Genomic DNA, 16,888 nt, shown 5'->3' with positions numbered 1-16,888 from the left:
GGTATTCACTTCTGTCTTAGAATTCATGATAATAATCAGATAGATGTTAGAGGTAAGTCATGGACACTTGCGCAAAACGATGGGAGAATGAGAAGACGTTGGAGATTGGGAATGTATCCTGGAGAGCAGGAGACTTTATAACTTCTTTCGTTGACAGCAGACAAAAGGCCTATGCAAGTGAGTCGAGAAACAAAAGCGCGACGCGACACAAGCTACACAAGTAAGAAAACGATAGAATGATTGAAATTGGACAAACAAAAAGGACAAAAACAATGGTTTAAAAGCATCATACTAGTATCTACCAGCAGATCAATCATCACCACACGGGTTTCAGAAGACAGAATCATGGACCGAAACGCGACAAAAAAAAGTAATCCTTTGCTGGCCTCCCATCGATTATATTTGCTTCGGGACAACCCCTTCCTTCCACTTTGGATAATTCCGAAAGGCCAGCCGATAGATAGCAATGTCGATCTAAGCTCGACGCAAGCCCCTTGACCGATAATTGGCTGGTGTCCGACGAGGCTCGAATCGGGCTTGCCACAAACTGCTGGAACGTTATTTATAGCTGGTGGTGAACTACTCCTCGTTGGGGTGATTTTGGCCATTTTCGACCAATTCAAACTGTCATTATCCATGCATACGGAGGTATCAAGACCTAACATCCCTTTGAATGGTACTACATAATCAGACTTTTCTTTTACAGAGTAAATCATGCATTTTTAAATAGCCCAATGTGATGCGTACTGTCGCAAATCCGTCGCCGTGTTATCTCCAATTTGATCCGGTTGTTGCCACGTGCGTTGTAAAAAAGAGCGGTAAGAATGAAGAGCCGATTGTCTTAAAAAATACTACTGAACGACATCATCGCTCGCGTTAGCGGGCAACCAGTACTCCCGACGTTCCACTTTCTATGTGTTTTTCATTTCCATAATACTCGGTTAAAACTCATCGTACGGCTTTCAAACATGTACCATTGAACTCCGCTCAGGCTCGCCCGTAAAACAATACCATGCATGCATTATATAAACCCCTCAGTCTCTTAGTTGAAATTGGCTGAAGACGTGTCTTTAGGCGCGCGCAAAAACGCTCTAGGCATGCACTTTTTACCACTTTTTCACGCGTTTCTGTACTAATATTCGCGAAACACCCCCTTTTTTGTCTCTTTTAATTCCACATTACTCGATCAAAGCTCGTCCTGCAGCACCGACACTTATACCACTGAGTTGCTTCCAGGTCCGCCCTTTTAATGGTACTATGCATGCATACTTAGAATGTCTGCGCCGTTTACTTGAATTTGGCTGAAGAAGGTAAGGCAAGCGGTGATCGGCTGTAGGCATGCACTTCATCGACGCGACTTGGTACAAAAACGCGTCGCGTTTTTCATTCTTCGTTCGTCCTGTTACTCTCTTGATTCTCTACCTATATGTCGTGCAGTCATTAAGTGCTGTACCTCCTACCACCGCTCCACGACAATGAGTAAACGTACTACAACTTTAGATATTGGCGACATCCCCTCTACATCTGATCGCGCCCGACGTTGTCGACAGTCCTCAGGCTGAGCCTCCCAATTTACTTCCCTCTGATCGCTTTCCAAGTGGCCAGTATCCTGCTCTCCGTCATCCGAGACGTGAATGCCGGCCTCCAACACAGATGGACGATGAAAACGAAGGTGGTCAGCAACTCCATGTCCCTGAGCAACAGCCTACTCCTCTTCATTGACCAAGACGTGAACTTCACGCTCCTGCACGGTTTGATGATGAAGACGAGGATGATCAACAGCTCCGGCAACCCACCACGACCTGATCGACCTATCAAATGTGCCTCTCTGACAAATCTTTTCTGCAAGGACATTTCGAGGCTGACAGCGAATTATATGACACCTGTATTGAATGCCGAAGAACCATCCCTCCTTTGTGTATACCCTTCACGCATGATGTTGACACACCTGCTATCCCACAACATACTGTGCTCGCTATCAACTGCATCAAGACCTTTCAGAGCAAGATAACGGTAGGTACATGCATCACGTGCAACGAGCGATGATTTGGTTCAGATGTCACTAGGGAAGGGAAGTGTAAGCGTTGGACAGCCTCTTATTTATGAAGGACAAATTTTAATGGCTACAACAATATGGAATGGATCCCGATGAGATCTTCCATATACGAAAAAGAATCTTTACTTATATATCCTTCCCCATTCTAGGCAACCCATTTGGGAGATTTTTGTGAGGAAGCGGGTATGGAATGTCTTGAACCACCATTGCGTTTCCAATCACCTCCATGATATAATGGATTTGCCTGTAATAGCATTCAGATCCTCATCAACTAGTCTTTGCCATCATCATACACAAATCCCAAGGCATGACTCTTGACAGAATTTGTCTTTATCTCAGGAAAACGAATTTGCTCATGAATTCACGTTCGTAGCTCTGTTTCGCGGCGTTGGGAAGCTTGGGCATATCGCCTTCAATGGTGGCTTTGAGTTGGAGAGGTTGATGCAGATCAACGGTGCGAGATCCTCAAAAGGGACTTGGGTGAGACAGAGATGGGAGGACGATATTATGATAATAACAGATAGAACGAAGGATTGGTTTAATGGACAATTTTGAGGAGGATTATTTATTCTCATTGGGAGGGGAACGGAATATTCGGCCTCATTCAGTTAAGGCTGCTTTGTTTTCATAATTTTCGATACTGCATGCAACTCTACCACTATTCGTTGCTGTACATAATTAACCACTAAAATAATAAATGTAATGGGAAAATGGGAATCAACTTGGGTCGGTGCAAAGATTAAGCACACAGACTAACGCGAGCCTATTTTGATACCTGCTTTACAGTATCAAAAAAACATCTTATGAGTTCTCTGTCGAGCAAGGAGCAGGCGACTTCTGAGTGGTTACATCGAGACAACCAACCCCCCCTTCCCCTTCCCCTACCACTCCCCACCCCCCACTCTCTGACCCCCTCGCCCGAGTCTGACAGGCTGGGAGGGCGCCGGGATGTCACCTAACGAGTCTTATTTTTACATTTCACTTCTGTGACGATCTGTTCTCTAGCACCTGATGTCTCCCCTTCTTGCAGGCCCCCGAGTTCTGCAAACACCAATGCAGGAAAGTCTTATTTCATAGACGGCAGGCGATATATCTTCTGTAGCGTATTGAATACTGAACTGGCATCCCAGCTATTAATAAGAGCTAGCAAGGGAACTACTACCTCGGCCATCTCCTCAGATCTAACAAGGAATGTCAGGAAAACAGAAGGAGAAAGGAAGAAGAGGCAGAGAATGCTGACTGGTGTTTGATAATCTCCACATGTTTATGTTTATATCATACATGGCAATACATACATATACATAAGTATTGCTCACTATCCTAGACCACACTATCTAAAAGGGAAGATGCATGCAGAGGACGTTAGGGCGGTTACGACTAGCAACTGGAACAATCTCTATTATTATTATATTATGTGATCTCCCAATCCTCTTGTTGTTCTGGTCGCAAAGTGCTGACAATCATATGTCCACGTGGAAGCCACGTGTGTCACTTTACAAGCCAGCACACCACCCCTCCCATTTCTGGAGGCAGCGAATCTGGGGGGTTGATGTAAAAAACCTGAGCCTTGCCTGCCCCTTGCGCCGCTTGCGGTGTAGCGAAAGGCCATCCGCCATCTACTTACGTAAAGACATATATAAGGGCTTCCGGATGCCTTCCAGGGTCAACTTTCTTATCTTTCGATGGGTGTGACGTCACTGCACAAAATAACATCCCTTCGTTCAATCACAATCCCGCGACATAATCGGCCGATTGAAGGATTGGTATCTCTAAGGGACCATGTCGGCCCCGGGCACCAGCGGGACGGCCCGACGTATTCGATCATTTTTTTTGCGGGGACCTGGGCGGGGGCTCCGACATTTATTAGCACTTCAGTCGGTCTCTGCCATCGTTATTATCAGGCAGCTGACCATATTGCCGATTTTAATGATTTTCATGTCACATGATAACAAACACCCCGCCCCGCCGAAGGAGCTCCCGACCGCTTATCAGCGGTTCTGGAGCCCTTAAGATCTGTTCTAAGTAATAATGAATGAATCTTTGTTAATGAGCAAGAAACGCAGGAAGCAGCCTACAAGGCTAACTTTAGACTTGTTTCCGTCGCCGTTTAACATGGGCCTGTTCTGATCGGGAGATTATTATATCATGATCGGCGGATATGATGAAATCCTGAATACCACCAACAATGGAGAACCCCAGTGGGCCCCCAAAAGTGCCTGCAGAGGCGAACAGGGAAATCATTGTTTGTATAAATACTCAAGTGTCTCAAACAGAACCATCATCTCTTGCAACTTACGCAAAGCAAATTAAAATGAACTCCGACGAAATTGCGCCTGTCGCAACATTATCGAGCAGCTCTTTGCCGCCATCCGAGATGAAGGCTGAAGCGACATCAAGCGGACTCACGCACGAAGGACAGCTCATCGTAAACCTTAGCCCTTTTTTTGTGACGTACAGGGACGTAAACTTATATCACCTATGTGACAGGATGAGGCTGTCATTCAAGCTGAAAATGAGGACAAAATGACACCTTATCTGGTTTTTTTGATTGGATCGGTAAGTGTACACGCGCAACTAATGCTCGGATACTCATTTGACTACCTAGGCTGCTCTGGGCGGTTTCCTGTATGGATATGATACCGGTGTCGTTGGTATCGCCCTACCTTACGTTGGTACTGATCTCGGTCACGCACTTTCATCTCCTGAGCAAGAGATTGCTACCGCCGCTACCACAATCGGTGCCATCTTCGGCGCTGCAATTTTGGGTTACTTCGCCGATAAATGGGGTCGTAAATGGTGTTTATTGATCTCTGATTTGTTGTGAGTGTAATCTCATTGCACTAAACTTCATGATGAGGGCATATGTTAATATCTTGTAGCTTCACTGCTGGTGCAATCATCATTGCGTCGAGTTTCTCCCTCGGTCAGCTCACTGCCGGTCGTTTGGTTCTTGGTGTCGGAGTCGGAGGTGCGGCTATCATTTGTCCCCTCTATATCACCGAATTGGCACCGACCGCTGTTCGTGGTCGTTGTGTGGGCACGAAGTAAGTGGGGGCTCTTATGAGATCTAAAACACACCTAGTTGACATTTCTCACTCGTCTAGCGGTTTCTTTATTCCCTTCGGACAGACAGTATCCGTTGCTATCGGAGCGGGTTTAAAAGACGTCAAATACAACTGGCGAATCTTATGTGAGTAAGATGTCAAGGTGTGCACGCCAGTGAAAATTTGTCTGACTTTGTATGCAGTCGGTCTCGGTGTTGTGCCATCTTTGCTCCAGCTCTGCCTGATGCACAAACTCCCCGAATCTCCTCGAGTTTTGATTCTGCGTGGACAAGATGATCGCGCTCGTGAGGTTCTCAAACAAATCTACCGATACGCTTCTCATGAGGTCATCGAACTCAAACTTGAAATCGTCAAGGCTCATGTCCAGGCAACTACTGTTCTCGAACGCTCAACCACATGGGCTCAACGTGCCAAGAAACTTTGGTGTCACAAGCCCTACCGTCGATCTATTTTGACCGTTTGCATGATTCAGGTATTCGGTCAGTTCACAGGGTACGTTGTTTATTTCATGCACGCTCTGAGGAAAAAAATTCATGTTGATCTTTTTGTTAGTTACAATACCCTGCTGTACTATGCCGGCACGTTGTTCGGCCTGGTTGGCCTCTCCAACGCTTCTTTAGGAGGATTGATTCCTTCCATCACCAATACCTTCTTCCTGGTAAGTTTGACATGGTATGGCAGATGGGATTTGAACTGAGACTTGGTGCACTAGCTTGTGGGTATGCTCTTTGTTGACAGAATCGGGCGACGAGGGCTGCTTATGAAATTTGGCCCGCTGATGGTAAGTTCTTTCTTGATATGAACGATGATGATATCTGACAAATGGCAGATCATTGGCCTGATCTGGTGTCTGATCGCATTCTACTGTGAGTCGATCCTTAGATGTCACAATTAGACCGTAGCGCTTACATAATCTATTTGCAGTTATGTGTAAGGAGACCGGTGGTTTCCTTGTTGAAGGTTTCGTCTACAACCAGAGAGATGTCGGTCTTGTCATCGCGGGTATCGTCATCTTTGTTATGGGATTCGGCTCAACATATGCCCATATCTGTTGGTATCAATCAGAATATCTCGCTTTGGAGATCCGTGCTATCGGTAGTGCCATTAGTACGACTGCCAGCTTCTCTGCCAACTTGGTGGTTGCTGTGTCTTTCCTTTCTGAGTAAGTGTACTGTAACCCTGCGTATTGTTCAATGATGGCTAATAATACACGTGACAGGCTTGAGACTTTGACTCCAAGCGGTACTTATGGTCTTTACCTAGGGTTCGTAGTGATCGGTTACGTGCTAGCCTACTATTGTTATCCAGAAACGAGTGAGTTTATTTATTTTTCATACCGAGAGAAGAATGGATGGCTTATTACCTGTTGGCGATGCCTATTTCACTCATTAGAGGGCCTATCTATCGACGAAGCTTTCAGTCTATTCGACGATGATTTCGGAGTCAAGAAGTCCGTGAAGATGCGACGAGAAAAAGCCGAAGCTCAGAAGAGATATAACGCTGAAGGGGGAGAGTCAGGTCAAGTTGTTGATTATCTTGGGGCCAAGCCTGAAACAAGTCATATCGAGCGAGTGGAGCCGGTCGCAAGTGGACTGTAGTAGTAAGAGGAAAAGCAGTATTGAATTTTCCTTTCCTCTTTTTTTCTTCGTGTTGTCTTGGTGTGTCGCCGTAGTTGGCGTGGGAAATCTCAGTGTATGTTATTTTCATAAAAAAACCAAAAAATTCTTGTTGTCATAAAAGTCATGTATTGTCTTGGAGAGTCAACGTCACATATCATATGTTGCTCATATAGGCGAACAAGAAGTGCAATCAAGTTATTAAGTAATCTCAAATCGGGTTTCTGCCGCTATCATACGTATCGGTGTTAAAGAAGGGCCAGCCCCTTTAAGAGGTTTAGAGGTTTATAAGGGGTTGTTCTATTCCTCTTTGGAGGTGATTCACCTACATGGGAGGATTTCGTTTTCGTTCGACTATAGAAGCGAAGATGAATTGCTTGAAGTATTGATTGGAAATGGAGAGAGAATATCTCTAATAGATCGCTTGATTATTGGTTGAGGTAAAGGAGATGGAACTCGACGAGTTGTTGCAGAAGGGGATGTGAGAACTTTGAGCGAATTTTTTTTTCTCGCTTGAGGTTTAGAAGAAAGTTCATTTGAAAAGACTGAAATGCTAAATTTGGGATTATTCTATTATCTTAAGAGGTTGTTAATCTGATATGACCATCCTTGCTTTCAATGGTACTTCCAGATTCTGATTTATCCTTCGTTAAGATTTACCTTATGCTGCGCGAATGTATATACCCATTTTCTAAACATGTCTTTATCTCCTAATTGATTGATCTGCCCCATTCGCGCTATCACGTAGAACGCGGGGTTAAAAGTCATATCTATCAGGAACTATCAGTAGATTAGGGTCCCAACATTGGAAGGATGTTGGTCGAAAGGACAGTGTGAAAGAAAGTGAGACACGCCGAGTAGAGAGCGCGGCTGGATTGTATCAATTCTCATATGCATTTAGACGCAAATACCTCCATCCGTACTACGATTATCGGTCCCACCTACACCAACACAACTTGCTTCTTACGTACCCCCGGCCTTACAATTAAGACTGCATACGTGCCTGACTATTCACTCAGACGTGGCAAGCGCGCCTTGAGTTGCGTCTCTGCCTTCACGCACGCCTGAGCGTATATGTCAGGAATGGAAGGGTCATCTTTCTCCATTGTCATCGCTTCGAAGAACTCCCACATGATGGGTCCTGAATGGTGTCAGCCAGCAATCTTGGCATATTCTTCTAAAAACACACCTTTGAAACCGGTACTGAGTACCGCCTGAACCGATTCAAAAACTCTAGCACCGCCCATGTCGTCCTCATTATCGACACTCCTACCAGCGTTCTTTCCTACGTAAGGGAGTGGTCGGCCGCAGACCGTCCAAACAAATATATCACCTCTGGCCGGCCTGTTTTTCTCTCGCCAGGCATCGAAGGGAGAACCCTGACCAAGAGGTCTTACCGGCTTGAGTACATCTGAAATCTCGAGGTAAAAGATCTTGTTCCCAGGTACTTTTTTGAGCCTGGAGATCATCTCATTGTACTGGCTATCAGACCAGCCCTCTCCTGTAGTTGGAACCCATCCGTAAGAAGGAGCAAGTGGAAAGTGGGCGACATCGAGACATAGGCCAAGGTTGGGGTGGTCCTGATAAGATTTCAAGTTCATCAGTGCCGGCTGCATTGGGTTTTGCAAGTCACTTACTCCTAATTGCACTATTTTCCATGTATGCTCCCAGGTATTAACTCTCTTGGAGAAGCACCACACTTCATAGGCGATCTTCACTGGTGGATTCTGTTTTGCTCCTAGTTCGGCGAGCCATCTCATGTCTTCCGCTGTTTTCTCATCCGAAGCGTCTGCGTCGGCATAATCGTTTGCTCCAACCTGATAAAGATACAAGATGAGCACTTTGACACAAAGATTCAGTGCAGAATGTAAATTACCTGAAGGAGTTCCACTTCTAGCTTCGAACAAAGGGGGAGCCACCGTTCGGCTTTACGTCGCACCCATTCAGCTCTCACTGACCCTTCAGGCCATCCGTCAAACTGGTTCAGGGGTTGAAGCGCCAGAATTCGAAGTCCATAATTGGTTGCAAGGCTGATGAGTTCCGGAGCTTCTTGGTAGAGAGCCTGCCAGATTTCTTCGTCACTTGGATCGGGCTCATCGGCCTCTTTCCACTCCGGCGGGCAACTTGAAGGTGGACTGTGGCAAAGATCCCAAGTCAGCCTCATCTTTATGGGCCAGTGTTCCATACTGTCGCTAGGCAAACAAGGAGGTTCGCTCAAGGCGGCGTACTCACAGACCGGGCCGCCTTGAGCGAACCCATGAAACATAGTCTCCAAAGCCTACCTGCGCATACGCATATCCAGCTTTTTGTAGTGCAGAGAATTTCGATTCCAAGGTGTGACATTTAGCCATGCCAAGGGAAGCTGAAGACACTCCGAAACGGAAGGTGCTGATGTCTGATACCATGGCAGCGTCGATGATCGAGTAGGAGTTTGGAATCTTGTACTGGGAGTATGAAAGCAGTTATTAAGAAAGATAAGACGGAGGATCTCATGTCTAGCCGACTTTTAAGTAGTTATGACTCATTTATCGGCTAGTTTTGTCGGAACTCGGGGGCAAAATGGGAAATACACCGACCGGCAGACGGGGCGACATACCGGCCCGCATCCTGGCTGTTGTTGTAGTGGACTATTGATGTGGAGGCGGCTCAGGGGAAAGGTTTCAGGGAAAGTGAGGAAGGATTGGGTTGGTTCCTTGGTTGGACAATTTTATACCTTTTTGCGCGACTGGTTTTTTTTCTCTTTCTTTATTTATGCATTATAGATAATTTAGCACTCAACAGGTTATGAGCCTTGACTTCTAGACAGAGAACCGACCCTGCAATACGCTCGTCATCTCTTCTAGCAAGTCCATCAAAGTTGTCGAAATCCCAACATCTACCTATCGGTACATCCTCATTCCGGTGCTATTACCTCCTCGACAGCCAGGGAATAACTACCTCTTCACCATGATTTCCCTAGGCAATTTCCACCTAATCGCTGACAAGACCTTCGAGTCTCTCCTTATCCTCGCCAAACGCTATGTTTGGCCTCAGTGCAACTGCAAACTTCGATTGTCTCTCTTTACTCTTGACCTGCCTCGTCTCCTCGATGCCGGGATTGCCACTCCGCCACTCTCACTGTCCCTTCTCCTGATAAGTCACCTAGTACCGCTCCTGCTGGTACCCCAACTCCCCCTACGATCCCATCTTCAGTCCAAGGACACATCCTACACTTTATTCCCGCTATGCATTCTATCGCTTGGTAGAAATTCTGCCTATCTTGAGATTCCAACTGATTTGAAAAGTGCATGACAGATTTGGTATAGTAGAAGAGGGGTTTCGATATTGCTTAATAATCTTCTTTCTAGTCTCGGACCGAGATGTTCTTCAGGTGTCACCTTACCCAGGCAGTTATTACCCTTCCAGCTCATGGCCATGACCTCAAATCAAAACATGCCCAGCTTCTCTATATTGTCAGCGTGATGTATGGTGCACTGAAACAAGCTGCTAGCCTGGGACACGCTATATCAAGAACGTTCGAAGATGATAACGAGAGTCCTAACTGAACACATGTGACATGCATGCCTTGTGCGATTTTTTCATGAAACGATATATATGAATGACTCTGGTTTGTCCTGCAGCCATGCAGCTCTAGAAGAAAAGCGAGTGCATTGCACCCACTACTCCAAAGAGAGCGCGTTAGATCTGGCTGTACGGATGCTATGTTAGCATCACGCGTCCAATTTCGTTGCGCAGATTCACTCACGATCCTGAGGCCCGGCCCAGTTGCTGCTTCCACGCCAACCTCCATCCACACGCAGCTCGTAGTCATTCATCATGGAGTTCTCCAGTAGGAAGACGATGCCAGTGGCTACCTCGTCAGGTTCAGATACCCGTCGAGGGAAGATAGCTCCAGCTTCAAGTTCTGACTGGAAGTAGGGCTAAAGGAAAATAAAATAAAATTGAATAAACCACTTGTCGTTGACAGGACGTTTCACCCCACTCACAATTCGGTCAGGACCCATAATTGATGATGCCACCACTGCAGGAGATACCGTGTTTACCCGGATACCATATGGGCCAAGGAAATCCGCCATTCCCTGTGAAATACCAATGACGGCCGCTAAACTGTCAGACTTGCCCAACTTAAAAGTACTCACTTTTCGTTGGCCCGTATGTGATGCATCTGGCTGGCACGGGATGAGCCACGGCCGAGGCGATATTGATGATACACCCTCTCTCTTCTGATACACGAGGAGCGAAAGGTCCTTCGTCGGCATATTGGGAGTTGATGGCGTCCGCGACGCATGCGTCAATGACAAAGGTTCCAAATGCATTTGTGCGCAGCACCTTGGCGAAGTCCTATAAAGCACGAAGATCAGTCTCCAAGCATTATTACCGGGAAGAGGGGGGAGCTCACCTGAATGCTGTCCTTGAGTTTGTTACTCCATTTTCGGCCCGGTGCAGTCGCTGCACAGTGCACAGCGCCAAAAAGAGATCCCTTTGGAATAAGCTTGAGGGCCTCGCTGCAAGCAGCTTCCACCGACTCCTGATCATCAACACTGGTTTGAATATAAAATGCCCGTTCGGGATGGTATGCCTTGACCTTGGCGGTTCCTTGTTCGGCAGACAAGAGGTCAAACACCTAATCGTCATACAGTGAATAAGCTTCCACGACCGCGCGACGAACTGCCTTCTCCTCTTGTTCTTGACGCCATTTCTCAAAGTTACTCCGGTGTTTCGCAGTATTATGGTGATTGGGCTGGTTGCTTGGGGCTATTATCTTGTCGGGATGTTCCGAATTATTTGAACATGGAATGTAAATGAATTTGATTTTCTTCCGTCTTGAATCATCATAAACAACGATATAATTTGGCAAGCTGTCAGTACAACTTCGTCCCTTTGACAAATGGTATTCATTTCACCTTGCGCTTCGTAGGCGCTATCTTCTACACGAGATTTCCCCATTTTCAATGATATTATTGGCCTTTGGAATGGCAGGAGCTGTTGGAGACCAATGGGGTTTGTTTACAAATAAAACAATGATACGTGCGAAGATGAGGAGTTCAAAAACAGCAAGAAAGAACGACGACAAGGGTGAAGGAGGATCACGTCGCGTCAGTTTTGAGTTGAAATTCATTTGTTTTTGAACGCGATGTTATTAGGAACCAAGTTACGGGACCTCGCACAAGCTGGCGTTGTTTGGCTCTAATCCCGGCCCGCTCATTCATCCCTCCATTCATTCTAAATATAGTTCATGTCTGCATATCGGAAAGGCCTCTCGTTTTGGCGGGTCTTCTGGGGAGGGCCAAAAAACGGCGATCGCCGAACGGTGGATTTTTTGGTTGTTGGGTATGAGCGCTCTGCGCTCTGCACTGTAAAATCCCCCGATAGCTTGGAGCTTCCGCCAAGATTTGCCGAATGGCATGAACAACGAATCGCCAATGGATATTAACAAGGCTTCTGAGATTTTACAGGTGAAACTTCCAGAAACATCTTTTTATACTTCTGTGGGACCGAAGATCCGATGTGAACGCCTTTTATTATCGTTGAAACCTCAACACAACCATCCATCTCGAAACTAAGATCGATATTACGCTATGCGAGTTCAAACAAGAACCAGGCTATTGCAACCGTTTCCAAAACAAGAAATTGAACGTTTTGGGACAATATGTGCGTAATTTCGCCACCCGGACGGATGGACTGGACATCATGGATTGATTAGACTTCAGGCGGACAGGTTACGAATGCTTCTGATTACCCTTTGTCTGTCGATGTTGTGAACAATGTGGTGATCTATGCTGGAGACCAACTGCGCCAGTCCCTGAAGAAAGGAATTCAGGTGAAGGAGGATATCATGGCAGAGTTTCACCAATGTTTATCCTCCGGTCCCGGTATACTGGTGATCAGAGGTTTTGTGAAGGACTTGGATGTAATCCGGAGAACGAACAGCGTGTTTAGTGACATCATTCAGAAGGAGAAAGAACACGCCAAGGGGGACCATTTCGCCCCTGCAGGCAACAACGATCGGATCTGGAACTCGTTTCAAAAACATGCTGTAGCTGATCCAAGTAGTTTTGTGGAATACTACGCCAACGAGCTGCTGTAAGTGTAACTTGTTTTCGATTAGGCTAACATTTCCAGAGATCTGGTTGCCGAGGCTTGGTTAGGCCCAGGTTATCAAGTAGCAGCTCAGACCAACGTGATACGCCCCGGTGGAAAGGCGCAGGAACCGCACCGAGATTACCGTGAGTACCGAAAAAGAGAAATTTGTTAGACAGCCAGCTAATATCTCCAAAAAGACCTCGGTTTCCAATCCGAGCAGGTGGCTTCTCGATTCCCAATAGCATCTCAAATCGCTTCTGCAATGCTCACTCTGCAAGGGGCGGTAGCCCATTCGCCTATGCCTCTCCGCTCTGGTCCAACTCAGCTTCTTCCCTATTCCCAGCAATTCGACCATGGCTACTTGGCTTATCGACGGCCCGAATTTGTCGAATTCTTCCATAAGTATATGGTTCAAAACGAGCTTGAAGTCGGAGATGCTATATTCTTCAATCCAGCGTTATTTCACGCTGCTGGAGAAAATCAAACGACTGACATGTACCGGATTGGGAACCTCTTGCAGATTTCAGCATGTTGGTCCAAGCCTATGGAAACCGTTGATCGGATGAGTATCATTCGGGCAGCGTGGTCCCATGTACAGCAATACATCGCCAAAGCTGAAGGCGGTGTGGCAGCCTCCTCCTCTCAAGCATTGTTGAAGGCCATTTGTGATGGTTATTCATTTCCCACCAATCTAGATAGGGACCCACCGCCCGCAGATAGTGTAGGTGGTAATTCATCATCTGTATCAGATGTAGGAACTAAGCTTGTTAATAGCATTGCCCTAAGACCCAGCTTGATTGCGTTACCAATGGACTGATCGAAAACTGGTCTAGAGAGCGTCTAGCCGAGGTCTTGGATGAGCTAGACTGGAAACGCAGGGCCTAAAAGTAATGAGAGGACACGGTTTGATATCACGATCAAAGGACTGACATGCATTTCTTGTGGACATTACCTTCTACTTGATCCAGCTCCATGTAGTTCTGACCCCATCAATTATGGCTGCCCTTGCCGCTCTTTTTAACCACGTGGGGACAACGGAATCTACTAATTTGAGATGAACACGAATTTATGACCGTTATGCATAATAGCCTGAATAGCCCGGTTTCATGGATGGGCCCAATATTCATCCCTAGGAAGAAAGGTTTGATTCCTCAGTATCATCGTCTTGTTAGATACTACGCCTTGATACCTCCATATGCATAAACAATGGCCGTTTGAAGATGGTCGAAAAAGGCCCAATTCACCCCGACGGTCCCCCCCAAAAGTTACATAAGTTACATTTTGCGACAAGCCCCTCCTCGGACCTCGTCCTGGTGATCTCCGACGAGGGACTTGTAGTAATGGGAAGGCTAAGCAGACACTGCATCAAGGGCTACAATAAGGTGGTCAAACGTGTCCGCATATCACTGCACATCAACTTATACAACTTTGAACATGCATCCATTGTGTTGGGCGTTGGGTATTCAAAGAACATTGTGCGTTTTACCGCGTGATATACCAAAGAAACAGCCTGGCATCAAACAAGTACATTCATTCATCGAAGTATTCATACAAAAGCGAGCTCCAAAGGTCTACGTCTACCAGTTGATCTTCTCAGGGAAGAATTTGGCGATGAGCCCTTCGTAATATGGGCGAAGAGCTACGGGATCAGGAAGGGTGTCGGACTTGGAGTAGAGATCGTAGGGGTTGAAGGCAAGAACATCCTTGAGAGTCTGCTTGTCTGCCTCACTTTCAAGATAGGTGTAAGCCCTCTCGCGATGCCAGGGGTAGAAAGAGTGATATCGGATCATATTCAAAGCGGCCTGAGGGAGGGATGACTGCTCCTTGCAGACCATGTACTATCATTGACATGAGCATTCTGACTACGGACGATCGGGTTCTTGAAAGAGGCTTACGAGGTACTCGTCATGTCCCCAGCTGATCATGACTTTGTCCAAACCACAGTTGGGCTCGTAGATACCGTACTTCGTCGAGTAAGTTGGGTGCTTGAGATCGGGGTTGTCGCCGAAAGTGTCTGAATAGACAATCTTATCGGTAGGAATCTCGCATCCAACGACAAAGGTATCGCCAACAACATCCTTCAAAGCAAGATCAGTACAGCTCTACCACATGCAGAGTCGTCTGTTCGTTAACTCACCCACTGTCCATCACTACCAAAGAAATAAAGGAGCTTGCCGAGGTCGTGGATGATACCGGTCACCTGCATCCATTCCGGCTTCCCATCCTTGCGCATCGCCTCGGAGGTCTGCAAGAGATGCTGGATCTGAGTGGCACTGGTGTCGGGGTCACTTGCGTCGACCAAAGTGTTGAGGAGCTCCATTGCCTCCCAAATTCCCATGACGGCACGGGGCTTCTCGAAAGCCTTGCGACGAGCTTCTAGATTGAACTCCACGGTTTGCTTGGTGTGTTGTTCGCTGGTACAATCGTCAGTCCTGCAGCGAACGATACAAAGTACTCAAGAATTCACATGTAAAAGCGTCGCGAACTCTCATTGCTGTCTACAAATTGACGGAAAGTGGCTTTGTCCTTCTCAGAATCGAAAGCGGACTCGTCATAGGCGTTGTCCTTGTCATTCGCCTTGAGCTTGGCCACATTGATGTCATCGACGGCGTCGGAGATATGGTCGAACTTAGTACCCTTGGGGTCTACCAACGACTATGAGCAACCAATTGGAAGTTTGCCAATATGTTTATACTTACCGTCGACACGAACGAAATCCTGAGCGGCGGGAGTGACAGGGACGGGCATGTTGATATTGTCTGCTTTGTGTTTCTTGGTTTTTGTGATAGAGTGAAGAATTTTCTGATCAGTACTCAGAGATATTTCCAGTCGAAAGGTCTCCTTTTATATATATCCTCTCGCATTGGAGTGGTCCGCATCGGAATGAGATGCCAAACGGCCTGCAGATGGCTGACGAGAGATATCGGAAGGTTACATCATTAAACGGCCTGCAGATGAAGGTTACATCATGAAATAAACGGCCTGCAGATCACTGGCGAGAGATATCGGAAGGTTACATCATTAGAGTGGGTCCGCATCGGAATATGATGTAAAATGACCTGCAGATGATTGGCGAAAGATATCGGAAGGTTTAACCGTCATGATCCACAGAGAAAGCTGAAAAAAAAACCTCCCGGTGTAGGGTGGGGCTGGTAAAATGTGAAACAGAATTCGCCACTTGAAACTATCTCGGTCCGACCATATTAATTTGCTTCTTGCACTCAGTGCAGATTCAGGCACCACAATGCGACTTCTCGTTTATTTGTTTGTCTGCATCAAGCTTTGATCTATGGTGCTTGAGAGACATGCTTGTGTAGCAGACACATGCTGTTCGCGTTTGCACGCTTCAACATAGCTTTACATGTCGATACGAGCAAAAGCAGCGCCAGCATCAGAACCAGCCCCTTCCCTATCGCCACGCCGGGGACCCGATCCGACCGGCGGAACTGGATTTCGTGATAAAATCTTGACTTGGGGGCCTGCAGAAGATGTTTTCGGCTGGCCCCCACCTCCCCGTCCCCTACCACCGCGTTGTCTTCCACGCCCAGACTCATTACCTCTCGGTTCGCCGTTATTACCAGCACCTGGCCCAGATTTTCCTGCTGGAGCCTGTGGAGCCCTGGCGGAACCAGAAGCTGTTTTTGGGGCAGGGACAAATTGGCTCTGTGAGGGCATGTTAGGGACTGGATTATCGATGCGTGCTGATCGTACAGGTCTACCACTTAAAGGCGCTTGGGTTGTCGTTGACGAAGTAGATGGGGCTGAAGGAGTTTGTCGCCCGCTTGGAACGCTATTCACTCCTTCCTTTTGTTTATCCTTTCCTTTATTCCTCTTTCTTCCGCCTCTTGACTTTTTCTCCTTGTCCGCTTGCTCGGGTTTGGCGCCTTGTTGAGCCTGTTCGCCCTGCTGCTTTTGCTTAGCGCCATCAGGCACAGGGGGTGTCGAAGAAGGAGTGATCATCACTTCTCTACCTTTCCCAGCCACCATGACTGGGCCGGTGTTTGTCTGACCACCGCGTCGCTGCGAAGCAGCGTTGATAGAAGCTAGAGCGGCCGCTCGTCGAGCAG

At 46.9% G+C, this 16,888-nt stretch overlaps 5 protein-coding genes across 5 annotated transcripts in view; 2 read left to right on the top strand and 3 right to left on the bottom strand.

Annotated features, from left to right (window-relative positions):
- Positions 1–4,241: 4,241 nt before the first annotated feature.
- On the top strand, positions 4,242–6,719 carry CNBG1790 (hypothetical protein; the record flags this gene model as incomplete). The annotated part of the gene is made up of 12 exons (XM_769104.1): positions 4,242–4,481; positions 4,544–4,612; positions 4,662–4,876; positions 4,936–5,100; positions 5,161–5,246; positions 5,304–5,613; positions 5,674–5,779; positions 5,834–5,902; positions 5,951–5,987; positions 6,046–6,283; positions 6,341–6,435; positions 6,514–6,719. 12 exons carry the CDS (start codon positions 4,242–4,244, stop codon positions 6,717–6,719), a joined length of 1,836 nt encoding a protein of 611 aa, XP_774197.1.
- A 3,677-nt stretch (positions 6,720–10,396) lies between these two features.
- Positions 10,397–11,636, bottom strand: CNBG1780 (hypothetical protein; the record flags this gene model as incomplete). The annotated part of the gene is made up of 6 exons (XM_769103.1): positions 10,397–10,425; positions 10,483–10,657; positions 10,724–10,839; positions 10,877–11,078; positions 11,137–11,361; positions 11,607–11,636. The coding sequence occupies 6 exons, from the start codon at positions 11,634–11,636 to the stop codon at positions 10,397–10,399; spliced, it is 777 nt and encodes a 258-aa protein (XP_774196.1).
- Positions 11,637–12,316: 680 nt separating this feature from the next.
- Positions 12,317–13,706, top strand: CNBG1770 (hypothetical protein; the record flags this gene model as incomplete). Its single annotated transcript, XM_769102.1, has 5 exons — positions 12,317–12,389; positions 12,449–12,821; positions 12,861–12,964; positions 13,019–13,542; positions 13,596–13,706. The coding sequence occupies 5 exons, from the start codon at positions 12,317–12,319 to the stop codon at positions 13,704–13,706; spliced, it is 1,185 nt and encodes a 394-aa protein (XP_774195.1).
- Positions 13,707–14,398: 692 nt separating this feature from the next.
- Positions 14,399–15,569, bottom strand: CNBG1760 (hypothetical protein; the record flags this gene model as incomplete). The annotated part of the gene is made up of 5 exons (XM_769101.1): positions 14,399–14,659; positions 14,717–14,899; positions 14,959–15,235; positions 15,289–15,466; positions 15,521–15,569. The coding sequence occupies 5 exons, from the start codon at positions 15,567–15,569 to the stop codon at positions 14,399–14,401; spliced, it is 948 nt and encodes a 315-aa protein (XP_774194.1).
- A 609-nt stretch (positions 15,570–16,178) lies between these two features.
- Positions 16,179–16,888, bottom strand: part of CNBG1750 (hypothetical protein) — a gene marked incomplete at both ends in the record, with an annotated part of 1,482 nt that continues 772 nt past the window's right edge. The window contains one exon of the mRNA XM_769100.1: positions 16,179–16,888. This exon is cut by the window's right edge and continues 132 nt beyond it. Within this exon, the coding sequence (XP_774193.1) occupies positions 16,179–16,888 (710 nt within the window).

Source organism: Cryptococcus neoformans, chromosome 7 (genome assembly GCF_000149385.1).
Source record: "Cryptococcus neoformans var. neoformans B-3501A chromosome 7, whole genome shotgun sequence".
In the NCBI taxonomy this organism is placed as follows: Eukaryota; Fungi; Basidiomycota; class Tremellomycetes; order Tremellales; family Cryptococcaceae; genus Cryptococcus; species Cryptococcus deneoformans.
The sequence above is the reverse complement of the archived record's forward strand: the minus strand, read 5'-3'. Positions and strand labels throughout refer to the sequence as shown.